The sequence below is a fragment of the Acipenser ruthenus genome, chromosome 37 (genome assembly GCF_902713425.1).
Source record: "Acipenser ruthenus chromosome 37, fAciRut3.2 maternal haplotype, whole genome shotgun sequence".
In the NCBI taxonomy this organism is placed as follows: domain Eukaryota; kingdom Metazoa; phylum Chordata; class Actinopteri; order Acipenseriformes; family Acipenseridae; genus Acipenser; species Acipenser ruthenus.
Window position 1 is genome coordinate 3,130,844 of NC_081225.1, and position 13,814 is coordinate 3,144,657.

The 13,814-nt window shown below is 41.3% G+C and overlaps 1 protein-coding gene across 1 annotated transcript; it reads left to right on the forward strand.

Annotated features, from left to right (window-relative positions):
* Window positions 1-1,978: 1,978 nt before the first annotated feature.
* Window positions 1,979-8,317, forward strand: LOC117397695 (neurofilament light polypeptide-like). Its single transcript, XM_033996485.3, has 4 exons — window positions 1,979-3,052; window positions 4,125-4,249; window positions 6,680-6,951; window positions 7,780-8,317. The coding sequence occupies exons 1-4, from the start codon at window positions 2,009-2,011 to the stop codon at window positions 7,923-7,925; spliced, it is 1,587 nt and encodes a 528-aa protein (XP_033852376.3). The 5' UTR covers window positions 1,979-2,008; the 3' UTR covers window positions 7,926-8,317.
* Window positions 8,318-13,814: the final 5,497 nt, after the last annotated feature.

A 13,814-nucleotide genomic window follows, 5' to 3' on the forward strand; every position in this document is an offset into this window, starting at 1 on the left:
ATTAACGTTACTGTATGGATAATGTACAGTTTGTCTGTGTGAGTGTAGCCTGCATTAGAGCCTGCATTAGAGCCTGCATTAGAGTCTGCATTAGAGCCTGCATTAGAGTCTGCATTAGAGACTGAATTAGAGTCTGCATTAGAGCCTGCATTAGAGCCTGCATTAGAGTCTGCATTAGAGCCTGCATTAGAGCCTGCATTAGAGTCTGCATTAGAGCCTGCATTAGAGCCTGCATTAGTGGCTTTTCCACTGGGGATACAGTTACTGCAAACACCTCTCTGCATTTGAGAACCTGACTTCATCATTTCAGCGCTATAGAAACTCCTTGGGGCAAAAGCAAACTCTACCCTTAACTGTGACCTGTGGCCTAACATAGCAGCAATATTGTGGACCATTTGGTTTCCGATACTTGTGATTGATTGAACCTTTTCCTTACTGCCGCAGCCTCATAACTCACAGACCATCCAAGCCACTCACTTCACATTTGACTGTAAGTCGCCCTGGATAAGGGCGTCTGCTAAGAAATACATAATAATAATAATAATAATAATTTGCAGGCTGTAAAAACACGGATGGGGGTGCTGTCTAATATGGATCCCCTATTGAGGCTGGGGTATAGAGAGACATCACAGTTGTACTTACTGTCATGATATTCGGTCCACAGCTGTACTCTGTAATTGTTTCTGTTAGGTTTCAGTAAACAACACTACTCACTGACACATTCGTTTAGCTACAGGTTATACCAATAATACAGATCTTTTTAACAGAACCATTTATTTAATGTTTTCAAACCATCCCATCAGGGGTTCCCTATACATTATCCAAGTGTTTGTTTTACCTGGGAACAGTGTTTGCAGGAGCAAATAGGCTAACAAAAGTCACAACATAAAATATTAATTTATTATTATGCTTTTAAATCAAACAAACATTTTCATGTGTATTCTGGAATTGATTTCATCTTTTGTTTCCGATTCATTTAATATTTTTGATGCAATTATTTAAGGACTGGGAAAATTCAATTTCTTCTACCTCTTAAAATGTCTACTGAAATGGACTCTCAAAAACAGCATCTAGCAAATAGGTTTTTACAGTCGTGGCAGGGATGCATGTTACTAACATGCTTGTGAAAAGAAGGTTTGATTGAATCTTGTCCCATTTGAGTGGTGGGTGAATGCTACATCCACTTTCTGTATGTAGTATCTGTGTAATAAATGTCACTGTTTCTTATACAGTTGTTATTGCTTTCATTTAGTTTTTAATAAATGCATTCTTACAGTTAGCCTAAACAATATTGAAACACTTATGGATAAAAGTCTAAAGTGTTTCTTTCTTGTTTTGTATCTGTTATATTCCATTTTCCATTACAATCTGTGTTACATTTAAATTGTCTGAACAATGTGGTAAACTATGATAAATACAAAGTATAGCAATGGGAAAAGAATGGCAGAACTGCAAAATGATTGTGCAAATGTACGGAAACGTTTATAAGAATGTACTCAGATAATTGAAGAAAAATGAAAGGCATGTCTGTTAAATAAACAAATTAGCAATCCATTTAAGTTTAACAGACTTTTGCACATGCATAATAATAATAATAATAATAATAATAATAATAATAATAATAATAATATACATAAATGAAAATACACTTTATTTGCAGGATCCTTTTCGTATTGGGAAAGTGCTTCTATTCCAGTTTCCAGACTGATTGCTCGATGCATAATGCCATTCCAAGAACAGCAGGAGAGCTGTTACAGATAAACAAAGAAATGCAAAATAAATGTGTGTTTAAAATCTTCAGCATCTTTCAGCTCCCTGCAAAGAGGAGAACAATGAGTAAGCACATCTCTTCAGTCTTGCTCCTTCTCTCCCTCTCTCCCCTTTGCAAGCTAAGACTTGGCACTGGTGCCTATTGATCGAGCTGTCAGAAAGTGGCTGCGTCAGAGTTCTGCTCCTGCTATAAATACAACGTGCAGCCAGACCTCTGCATAGCTCACTCACCCTCACCATGAGTTTAATCAGCTACGATCCCTACTTCTCCTCATACAAACGGCGGTATGTGGAAACGAGTCCCCGGGTCCACATGTCTGGAGTGCGCAGCAGCTATGGAGGCCCCCGATCCACGTACTCCAGCTATTCAGCCCCAATCTCCTCAGTGTCGGTCAGACGCTCCTATGGCACCTCAGCTTCAGCCTCCTCTCTCATGCCAGCCTTGGACTTCGACCTGAGCCAGGCCACTCAGGTGAGCAACGAGTTCAAGACTGTCCGAACCCAGGAGAAAGCCCAGCTGCAGGACCTGAATGACCGCTTCGCCAGCTTCATCGACAGGGTGCATGAGCTGGAGCAGCAGAACAAGGTGCTGGAGACAGAGCTGCTGCTGCTGAGGCAGAAACATGTGGAGCCATCTCGTCTGAAAGCCCTTTATGAGCAGGAGATCAGGGAACTCCGCATGGCCGTGGACGACGCCAAGAACGAGAAACAAGCCATGCACAATGAACGGGAGAACATGGAAGACATGCTGAGAACCCTCCAGAGCCGCTACGAGGAAGAGGTGCTCACCCGAGAGGAGACGGAGGGAAGGCTGGTGGAGGTGAGGAAGAGTGCCGATGAGGCTGCCTTATCCCGCACCGAGCTGGAGAAGCGCATCGAATCCCTGATTGATGAGATTGCTTTCCTCAAGAAGATCCACGAGGAGGAGATCGCTGAGCTCCAAGCCCAGATCCAGTATGCTCAGATCTCCATCGAGATGGACGTCGCCAAGCCTGACCTCTCGGCTGCCTTGAAGGACATCCGGGTGCAGTATGAGAAACTGGCAGCCAAGAACATGCAGTCTGCCGAAGACTGGTTCAAGAGCAAGTTCACCAGGCTGACCGAGAGTGCGGCCAAAAACAGCGATGCCATACACATGGCCAAGAACGAGATGGGCGAGTATCGACGCCAGCTCAAGTCCAGGACCCTGGAGATCGAAGCCTGCCGAGGCATGAACGAGGCCATGGAGAATCAACTGCGAGACCTGGAGGAGAAACAGGCTAGAGAGATTGCAGCCATGCAGGTAAGAAATACAATATCTCAGCCACTGCTGCTTGTTCATAAGAGAATGCAAGGTGAGTGATACTGTGATACTGTAAGAGAATGCAAGGTGAATGATGCTGTGATACTGTAAGAGAATGCAAGGTGAATGATGCTGTGATACTGTAAGAGAATGCAAGGTGAATGATGCTGTGATACTGTAAGAGAATGCAAGGTGAATGATGCTGTGATACTGTAAGAGAATGCAAGGTGAATGATGCTGCGATACTGTAAGAGAATAGCAATTAAAGGACAAGGCTGCAGAAAGCTTATTCCACCTGAAAAGGGCTATAATGATGAGGGTATATAACAGACAGCTTATTCATAACTCTGAAACACTCAATCAGATGGGGTTAAAACAGAAAGACAAATGATCTTTTCCAGACTTGTATTCTTATGGTTGTCTTCACAGATCCTGATTAGCACTATTCTTGCACTTTCATTGGTAAGGAAGTCCAGGAGTATTGCTAATTGGGGTCTGTGAAACCAGACATTAGCCTTTTAAATTTTTATGTTACATGACAGACAGTAAATCTGGAGGTAATATAAAACAATAGATTAAACAATTAACCAAATCATAATAAAACACAGATCTTCATGCAAGATGTTGCAACAATTTATGAGATTTATTTAACTGTACCAATTCTGTAAATGCCACTGTAGAATACAGAATGACAGCTGCATTGTACAATAAAGGAAACTGGTTTTATAAGCTGCAGATATCTTTAAACAGGTTTAAAACCAACATTACCATTGCCAGCTCTGACCAATGTTACTGTCTGTATTTTATTATTGATCTCTGCACATGGTTAACCCTTTCCCAAACTGAAGCTACTACTAGCCATATGAAATTAATAAGAGCTTAATAAGAAATGATAAGATCATGGGTTAAGTTCTCAGGCATTATAGAGACACTAAGTTAACCAGGATACCCAGAGTTAATGGTATTGAAGGTGTGATGGAGCGGTGAGGCTGTGGGCTCCTTTGACAGGACTGCATCAGGCTGTAAAAGATGTCCTGGAGTTGCAGACCATGTGTATATTTTTCCTCGATAGGACACAATCAGCCAGTTGGAAAATGAACTGAGAAACACAAAGAATGAGATGGCTCATTATCTCAAGGAATACCAGGACCTGCTCAATGTCAAGATGGCTCTGGAAATCGAAATTGCAGCATACAGGTAATGAGGGCCAGTCCCCTGGTTCATATGTCAGTTTGCAGGACCCCAGTTACAGTGCAGCACAGTGAATTACATTGGATTGCTTCTGCAATGGCCACGGTCTGCAGAAACGAATGCAATGATCTGTTCCCACACTGAGGCTCCTCATGATCTTGTCATGAAAGTTAATAGAGCAACCCTTTCAGAATAAGTGCTACCTATTAATGTGAAGTTAACATTGTACTGATCTTCATGTATGTCATACTGTACAAGCAGTATATACACACTGTACTTTAATTAGTGCTAATTTTTGGAGTTCATAGAGGATCATTATATTATATTATATTATATTATATTATATTATATTATATTATATTATATTATAGTATATGATTGACCTTTTCTACATTTAAATGTTAATATGTATAAAGTACCCACTGTGCGTATAAATATAGATTTCTGTGTAAAATGGCATGACATCGTGTATAAGGGCTATGAGTTCAGGGTTTAACCTGGTTCAGCTCAATTACTTTACTGAGGAAAAAAAGTTACAATGTTACCTGCAACCATGCAAATACATTAAGAAACTGTAAACCAATTCCATTGAAAAAACTGACAGCTACATCAAATCTTTTTACTGAAAGGAAAAACACACCAATTACCATTCTAAAATATAACCCTAACCCTAAAATATAATACAGACCCATTACTCGCAAGCCCCTAAATGTTTAGGTTATTTATTTCTGCTTTGGGGACTTTATTGGGAGTGTTTTCAATGCAGCAGTATTGCTGGTTGTCTGATGAGACTGTGAGAATGGGTGCATTAGACCATAACTGCAGCATCTACATTCATACATTATCCTGAGTCACTAATGAAGTCTGCTGCCTTGGATCATAATTGAATTGCAGTCCTGGACTCTCATTAACAATAGTGACTGCAGTGTCAAAGCTCTTGTATACTGGCAGAGGAGTCGAGGGTGTTCGTTTCTAACCAGAGTGCGTTTATTTCTGTAGAGTGCAAGTCTCTACCTATTATTGTTAATTATTATTATTTGTTTATTTAGCAGATGCCTTTATCCAAGGTGACTTACAGAGACTAGGGTGTGTGAACTATGCATCAGCTGCAGAGTCAGTCACAACTACGTCTCACCCGGAAGACGGAGCACAAGGAGGTTAAGTGACTTGCTCAGGGTCACACAATGAGTCAGTGGTTGAGGTGGGATTTGAACCGGGGACCTCCTGGTTACAAGCCCTTTTCTTTAACCACTGGACCACACAGCCTCCTATAGAATTAGTTTTATAAGTACAGATTGTGCGTGATCCCCCTAATTAAATACTGCAAGTGCCAAGAAATAAAAACAACCTGACATTTAAACTCACTCAGCTTGTATAGTTATTTATATTGCAAATACCAATGATTAAAATGGGATACAGGCTGTGTGGTCTAGTGGTTAAAGAAAAGGGCTTGTAACCAGGAGGTTCCCGGTTCAAATCCTACCTCAGCCACTGATTCATTGTGTGATCCTGAGCAAGTAACTTAACCTCCTTGTACTCCGTCTTTCAGGTGAGACGTAATTGTAAGTGACTCTGCAGCTGATGCATAGTTCACACACCCTAGTCTCTGTAAGTCGCCTTGGATAAAGGTGTTTGCTAAATAAACAAATAATAATAATAATAATAATAATAATAATAATAATAATAATAATAATAATAATAATAATAATAATGATACAGACCACAGCCCCACCACTCAATAACTGAAGGGCATGTTGGAGCTTTTCATTTAACATCCTGCATTAGATAGCTGAAGATGTGTAGCATCAATGTTTTGTGTAGAAAAAAGCATGTTTTAACTGGGTTAATGGTTTGTGAATATTTTCCAATGTTACATTGTATAGCTTGATATATGCAAGCATTATATAAATACTGAACAAAACTATTTATAGAGAAACCAGGGCTTGCACAAAATGAATACATAGATACATAATAAAAGAGGAAATTACAGAGGCCAGTCATGCCAGAATACGGTCAGCCAGAGCAGCAGAGACTGAACTCCACGGCTCTACCCTGCTGGCTCGCCCCATTCAACCTGACTGCGTATCATCCAAATGAACACTATCCCTAACAGAGTCATAGTTATATCTGGTGATATCCAAAGCTGCGAGATTGACTTTTTAGCAGCTTTTAGGACAGAAAGTAGAGTTCTACGCCGAGTCAAAGAAAGATTAACCAACGAGTCAACATCATTAAGTAGAAATGAGCAAGGTTCAGCTGCTAACTGTGAAGCAGTCAATTTAGACAACTTCCCAACCCTCTCTCTCTCCCTACCACCCCCACCCTCTCTACTGCACCTCCTCTACCTCCTCCCCATCTCTCTTTACCCCTCACTTCCCATCTCCCTTACCCCCTACCCCTCTCTCCCCTCTCTCCCCCCCTTTCCCTCTCTTCCAGGAAGCTGTTGGAAGGGGAGGAGACTCGCTTCAGTGTGGGCGGGATGCTCAGCAGTCTGTCTCAGAGCGCGGCTCCGGTGTTCAGTCGCTCTGTGTACTCCATGCAGAGCAGCAGCCCCTACCTGATGAGCAGCCGCATGCTGAGCTCCGCCTACTCCTCCTCCAGCCATGCCCAGGAAGTTGAGGAGGCCATCGAAGCCAGCAAGGCAGGAGAGGCCATGGAGGAACCCCCGGAGGAAGAGGGGGAAGAGGAAGCTGAGGGCGAGGCGGAAGGTAGGGTGCAGAGCAGGCCCAAGCTCCCCACACTCACCATCATCATTATGTCAAGATTGTGATAGAGTAAAATAAAAGTCACTATATCTAAGAAAAAGTAAAACATAGATTTAAAATATTTTTAAAAAGCTAAAAAAAAAACAACGTGCTAGATAATTAGAAGTTATTTACTCCAAATTGTCAATAGTACATTTTACTGTACATTTTATTTGTGTAAGTCCCTACATTTAATATTGTTTATTTGTGTAAGTCCCTCCATTTAATATTGTTTATTTTTGGTTTGGTAACATACTTAAATCCATACAAAATGTAATTTGGAGCCATGTAGTGAATGCAAAATATGAGTGATATGATCAGAGAATTCTGACCAGGCGAGAAGTCTGGCAGATGCCTTCTGAACACAAGGAAGACCAGAAGAGAAGGCAATGCAAAGGTCATCTGGTATGACCTCTGTAAACTACCTCACTTCAGAAATTCAGCTTTTAGGAGTCTTGTACGAAGCAGACCCAGTGGTTGAAAAGGGACATTGCTGCTGGAATACTTCATAGCAAATATTGATCTATGCACATAATATGATATTAAACAGGTAAGGAATGGATTAGGGCAATGTATACGATATAAATGTATATGATATAAACGATTCCGTTAGTTACTGATGATTTTGATAATAATCCATAACTTCAAAAAGCTCAATCCGAATTCTTAGGTAAAACTATGAAACTAAATAATCAGACACACGTTTATTGAAGAAGACGTTTGTCTACTTGACTTGGTTTCTTCTATTTGATATAGTGTTGATAAGACCCTCTTCATCTTCTGTGTCTCAAGGTGGTGATGAAGAGGGAGGCGATGCCGAGGAGGAAGGTGGAGAAGCTGAAGCTGGAGACGAGGAAGAAGGAGATGCAGAGGGTGCTGAGGAAGAGGAGGATGGGAAGAATGTAGAGGAGAAAGAGGAGAGCAAAGAGAAGAAGTAATGCCCTGAGAAACCATCCGGAAACCAAGGAAGAAATGTCACCAAATAAACAGAAACTCTGTTTCAAACTCACTACCCCTGTCGGAGGTGGCACTGTGTTTTCTCTATGCAAAATGAATACATATAAATAAAATGCCTCCAATGCTTGCAGAGATCCCTGCTGAATCGCTATAAAAAGAATACGCATGGTTACCTGTGTGTGTGTGTGTGTGGGTACAAGCTCTCTATCAGTCTGCATAACTCAATATGTGCATAAAAAAGGATTTACTGTACTGTACTGTATGTATCACTAAAAAGTATACACCAAATGCACACAATGTGCAAGGATATTCACTACAATGAAAAAGAATGTTGGTTCCTGCAGTCGGATACCAATAAAGACTGAAATCTGCAGTTTAGATTTGTTCGTCTTCTTTATTATGATTATTAATGAAAGCCCATGAATGACCTTCCACACGGCAGCCCAGCGCTTTCTCTAACCACTGAGGTACTCAAACCCACTGCCTTCCACACTGCATCCCAGCACTTTCTCTAACCACTGAGGTACTCAAACCCACTGCCTTCCACACTGCATCCCAGCACTTTCTCTAACCACTGAGCTACTCAAACCCACTGCCTTCCACACTGCATCCCAGCACTTTCTCTAACCACTGAGCTACTCAAACCCACTGCCTTCCACACTGCAGCCCAGCACTTTCTCTAACCACTGAGCTACTCAAACCCACTGCCTTCCACACTGCATCCCAGCACTTTCTCTAACCACTGAGCTACTCAAACCCACTGCCTTCCACACTGGATCCCAACACTTTCTCTAACCACTGAGCTACTCAAACCCACTGCCTTCCACACTGCAGACCAGCTCTTTCTCTAACCACTGAGCTACTCAAACCCACTGCCTTCCACACTGCATCCCAGCATTTTCTCTAACCACTGAGCTACTCAAACCCACTGCCTTCCACACTGCAGACCAGCTCTTTCTCTAACCACTGAGCTACTCAAACCCACTGCCTTCCACACTGCAGCCCAGCACTTTCTCTAACCACTGTGCTACTCAAACCCACTGCCTTCCACACTGCAGCCCAGCGCTTTCTCTAACCACTGAGTTACTCAAACCCACTGCCTTCCACACTGCAGCCCAGCACTTTCTCTAACCACTGTGCTACTGTGGCGGAGTGTCCCGCCCCTATTTATTATTATTTGTATTTTTGTTTGCGGCGCGGGTAAAAGCGCCGCGTCTTTTATTATTATTTAAAAACCCCGTGAGGATGCATGGCTGATCAGCTACTGACTATTTAAATAGCTGACAGTCATGCATCCTTACCAAACGCGTACAGACTCTGGCCGGGGGATAATAAGATAATTACCAACTAGTTAAATCCCTCGGCCAGAGTATATAAACCAGCAGCACTCTGCACTCGGGGTTGGGGTGTTGGAGTAGAGAGTACGGGGAGCGGAGAGAAGGAATAACATTTAAAAAACAATTGCTAATACGTGCTGGATTATCCAGCACGGCACTTACTTGTTTGTTTATTTATTCGTTTGGCCCTCGTGCCCTTTTGTTTGTATTTTGTTTAAATCTTTTGTTTGTTTATTATTAAATACGCTGAGTGCTTTTGCACTCGGTTTCACCCGCCCATCCACTGTTTTGGAGTCAGTTACTTCCTGGTCCGTGACGTCATCCACCTCACCACTACGAGCCAGTCTGCCACAGCTACTCAAACCCACTGCCTTCCACACTGCAGCCCAGCGCTTTCTCTAACCACTGAGTTACTCAAACCCACAACACAATGTGGCCCAACACTCTAACCACTGAGCTTCTCAAGCCCACTAAAATATTTATAGTTCTTTATTTATAAAAAGTAACTGGCGCTAAAAAAGTAACATAACTGATGGTATAATGGAAGACCATATTTATATTATTGATTTATCACTATCATTAATCAGTTCTTACAATTTGATTTAGAACACTCACTTGGATCCTTTAATAATACAAACATTATACAAATATTACACTTACATACCAGGTTTCTATTTTTAACCTCATGTGGGGTACTGGACAGCCTCAAAATGTATCATCTCATTAAATAGAAAGATAGATAAAGAGCCACCTAAGTAGGAAGATCCCATTCAGTAGGGAGCCTCCAATCTGAGGAACTCCCTGTCTGCTGTTTTTCTTGGTTAAGTTTGAAAAGAGATGTGTCCATCCCCTCAGATAAGGCTGCAGTATTCTTTAAAAGAGATGTGTCCATCCCCTCAGATAAGGCTGCAGTATTCTTTAAAAGAGAAGTGTCCATCCCCACAGATAAGGCTGCAGTATTCTTTAAAAGAGATGTGTCCATCCGCCCAGATAAGGCTGCAGTATTCTTTAAAAGAGATGTGTCCATCCCCCCAGATAAGGCTGCAGTATTCTTTAAAATAGATGTGTCCATCCCCTCAGATAAGGCTGCAGTATTCTTTAAAAGAGATGTGTCCATCCGCCCAGATAAGGCTGCAGTATTCTTTAAAAGAGATGTGTCCATCCGCCCAGATAAGGCTGCAGTATTCTTTAAAAGAGATGTGTCCATCCCCTCAGATAAGGCTGCAGTATTCTTTAAAAGACATGTGTCCATCCCCTCAGATAAGGTTGCAGTATTCTTTAAAAGAGAAGTGTCCATCCCCCCAGATAAGGCTGCAGTATTCTTTAAAAGAGATGTGTCCATCCCCTCAGATAAGGCTGCAGTATTCTTTAAAAGAGATGTGTCCATCCCCTCAGATAAGGCTGCAGTATTCTTTAAAAGAGATGTGTCCATCCCCACAGATAAGGCTTCAGTATTCTTTATAAGCCTGACATGTTGCTCTGCCATTATTACAGAATGCCAGGCTGGTCTTCCTCATTAATCACAACTCATTGTGCTCACCACATTGCTAAGATATTCCATGTGTGCTCCTGCAAAATGTAATACTATAGCAAATATAACATCTCAGGGCTTAAATGAATGAGGTCAGAAGGTTGCAGAAACTGAACTTATTCATCCTCGAACAAATAAGAATAATGTACGACTTGAGTGAAGCCTTTAAAATCATGACAGTCTTTAAAATCTAACTAACCAGTTATCGAGCTTTGAGATTAACCTACTCCTAGGACCCAGACCAGCCCTGCTGGCCACCTCTCATTCTCAAATGTTCTTATATTCTTAAATAGCTAAACAACGAGCCTCTTTAGTACTTCCTAATATAAAGTTGCTATCTCTCTTAAGTGAGTCTCTCGTGATCACAAATCTGAACGGTTTCTTGCTCATACTATGCTGCAGTTGTATTGTACAGACAGGGGGTTCTGCTCTCCACTGTTCTGAAATGAAAGGCATGACTAATTTCATTTAGTAAAGTCAAACATGATGCTGCTCTTTCTGTAATTACTCTCTCACTTTTTCATTTTATTCTGAGATGACATTTATTTTCACATTGCATACCCATTAATCTGGGATATTTAATTTAAATCAAGGGTTTCAAACGCATTTTATTAGTGGAAGAGTACAATCCAGCCCAGTAGTACCACAAGCATTCAGTTGCTGTAGATTGTAACATCCAAGTTACAAGTGAGCACTCGACCCTGCCCTGAACACCTCCTGCCTCCCACGCAGTCCGGGGCTGTGCTGAACTGCATTCTGGTCCTGTGATTCCACTGAACTCCACTGGGACTGAGCTGAGGTCACCAAACTCATTTCACTCTTGACCAGAACCATTAAGCACAGGTCCCCAGAGGTAAAAAACGTGATAGGCTCTTGAATTAGCCTGTAGTGCCACCTAGCCCCCTGGCTGATTAAAAATTTTGTATGAAAAGGCAATAAATTTATTTAGCAAATAACAAGATCCATTCTGTTTAAATTAAGAATTACAAAACACAATATATTCAGTATTCATTTTCAGTCAGGACAATCTTGCGTTAAATAACCACCTTTATTATAATACAAAATCTTACAGATTTCCAAAAACATTGAACTCAAACAATGGCTGAAGAATAATAAGTAGAGTAATTGGAGCGCAGCCTCCTCCTTCGGAGCATCCCGGTGCTGCCTGCTAAAAAACAGACAATAAAATAATAAATCTATGTGTTCATCCAAGTGAACAAAAAATATTAAGCAGAGGAGCATCGTATACTCCCCCCCAAAAGAGAGGCTAAGAGATTCGGAGAATCCCTAGTTGCTAAAAATTGGTGCGCTGTGTTCATCCCTGTGAACAAAAAAAACAAGCTGTCAAAAATAAAATACACATTTATGTAAATACATATATATAATTATGGCCACCTACACCAACTCACACATTTTGCTGAATGCGCAAAAAATCAAATAAAAATAGTGAACACCTCCCCCCAAAAAAAATCACATAATGTGATATCTAATTATAGTGACCGAAGGTAACGGAGGGAAGAAAAAAAAAATAAGGAAAAACCTTCGGCCGCCTCCCCTCCAGGCTTAAAAAGAAAAAAAGAAAAACACGACATGGTATAATTATACATATTACTAATAGGTGACATTTTATAGCAAAATGTATTTTTAAAAAATGTATATATGACAAAGGATATGGTAGGGTTGGATCTTGGAATAAAGTCCTTCTTTAGGATGCAGGTTCCAGGTGTTTTTGGGCAACAAGAAGGTCTTTAATATTGCTCCTTATGTAAATCTCATAAGCATCTGAGGACCACTGACCAAGCTTTTTGATGACATGCACAAGAATGTTTCGCTGTGGTTGCAGCTCCAATCTTGAAGTAATGGCACCAATAGTTTGAGGAAGAAAAGGCTGCCGTGCAGAAACCGAGATCTGGAGACTGGCAGGTTCTGTGCAGTTAGATCTGGAGACTGGCAGGTTCTGTGCAGTTAGATCTGGAGACTGGCAGGTTCTGTGCAGTTAGGTCTGGAGACTGGCAGGTTCTGTGCAGTTAGATCAGGAGACTGGCAGGTTCTGTGCAGTTAGATCTGGAGACTGGCAGGTTCTGTGCAGTTAGATCTGGAGACTGGCAGGTTCTGTGCAGTTAGGTCTGGAGACTGGCAGGTTCTGTGCTGTTAGATCTGGAGACTGGCAGGTTCTGTGCAGTTAGAAACAGCGGGCACTGAGGCGCGGATCGGGGTCTCAGCATGGAAGCTTGGGGACAGAAAACAGAATGAGTGCGAGCAATGTAAACGGTTACTCCTTCCCTTCATTTATCAGATTTACTTTGTTTAAAAAAGATAGAAGACACCCCTTTAACTGCAGCAGGACTTCAATAGGTAGCTAGAAGGAGCAGAAAAGGACAAATACAATTAGCACAATATTCGACATGCTTTAAATGTACAGAATACATGACCCTGAGATTGAAGTTTAAGGTTTAAATCTGTTTAATCAGTTTAAAGCAATTGTAGCTAATTACAGTTAAAAATCTCAAATGTGCAGTTTTGAAAGAAACACAAAATATACAGTAGCAAACCTGAATTTGCATTTTAAAACAGACATTTGACACTACCATAGTGAGGGGGACACGGGGGGGACATGTCCCCCTCACTTTTTTAATGAAGGGGAAATGTCCCCCTCACATTGCAGAAGTACTAAAACTTTTATTTCATGATAATTTATTGGTATAATCACGAGTCAGTATAGAAGTCAATGGGAAGAAAAATGGGATTGGATCCGGGATATACCTGTCTGTAACATATTTTATTACTTCATGTAGAATAATCTTCATGCATGCCACAGCTAAAGAAACTGTCCCCCCACTTTTGAAACAAAAGTTACGCCACTGGGCACTGCACTTGTTTGCTAAAACATATGTTGCTCTTAAAACTGCACATTTGGGACCTATTTAATGAATGTGTATGGAAGCATTTTGTTATCTACAATTACTTTAGAGATTAAACACAAATGCATTAGACATCTCTCC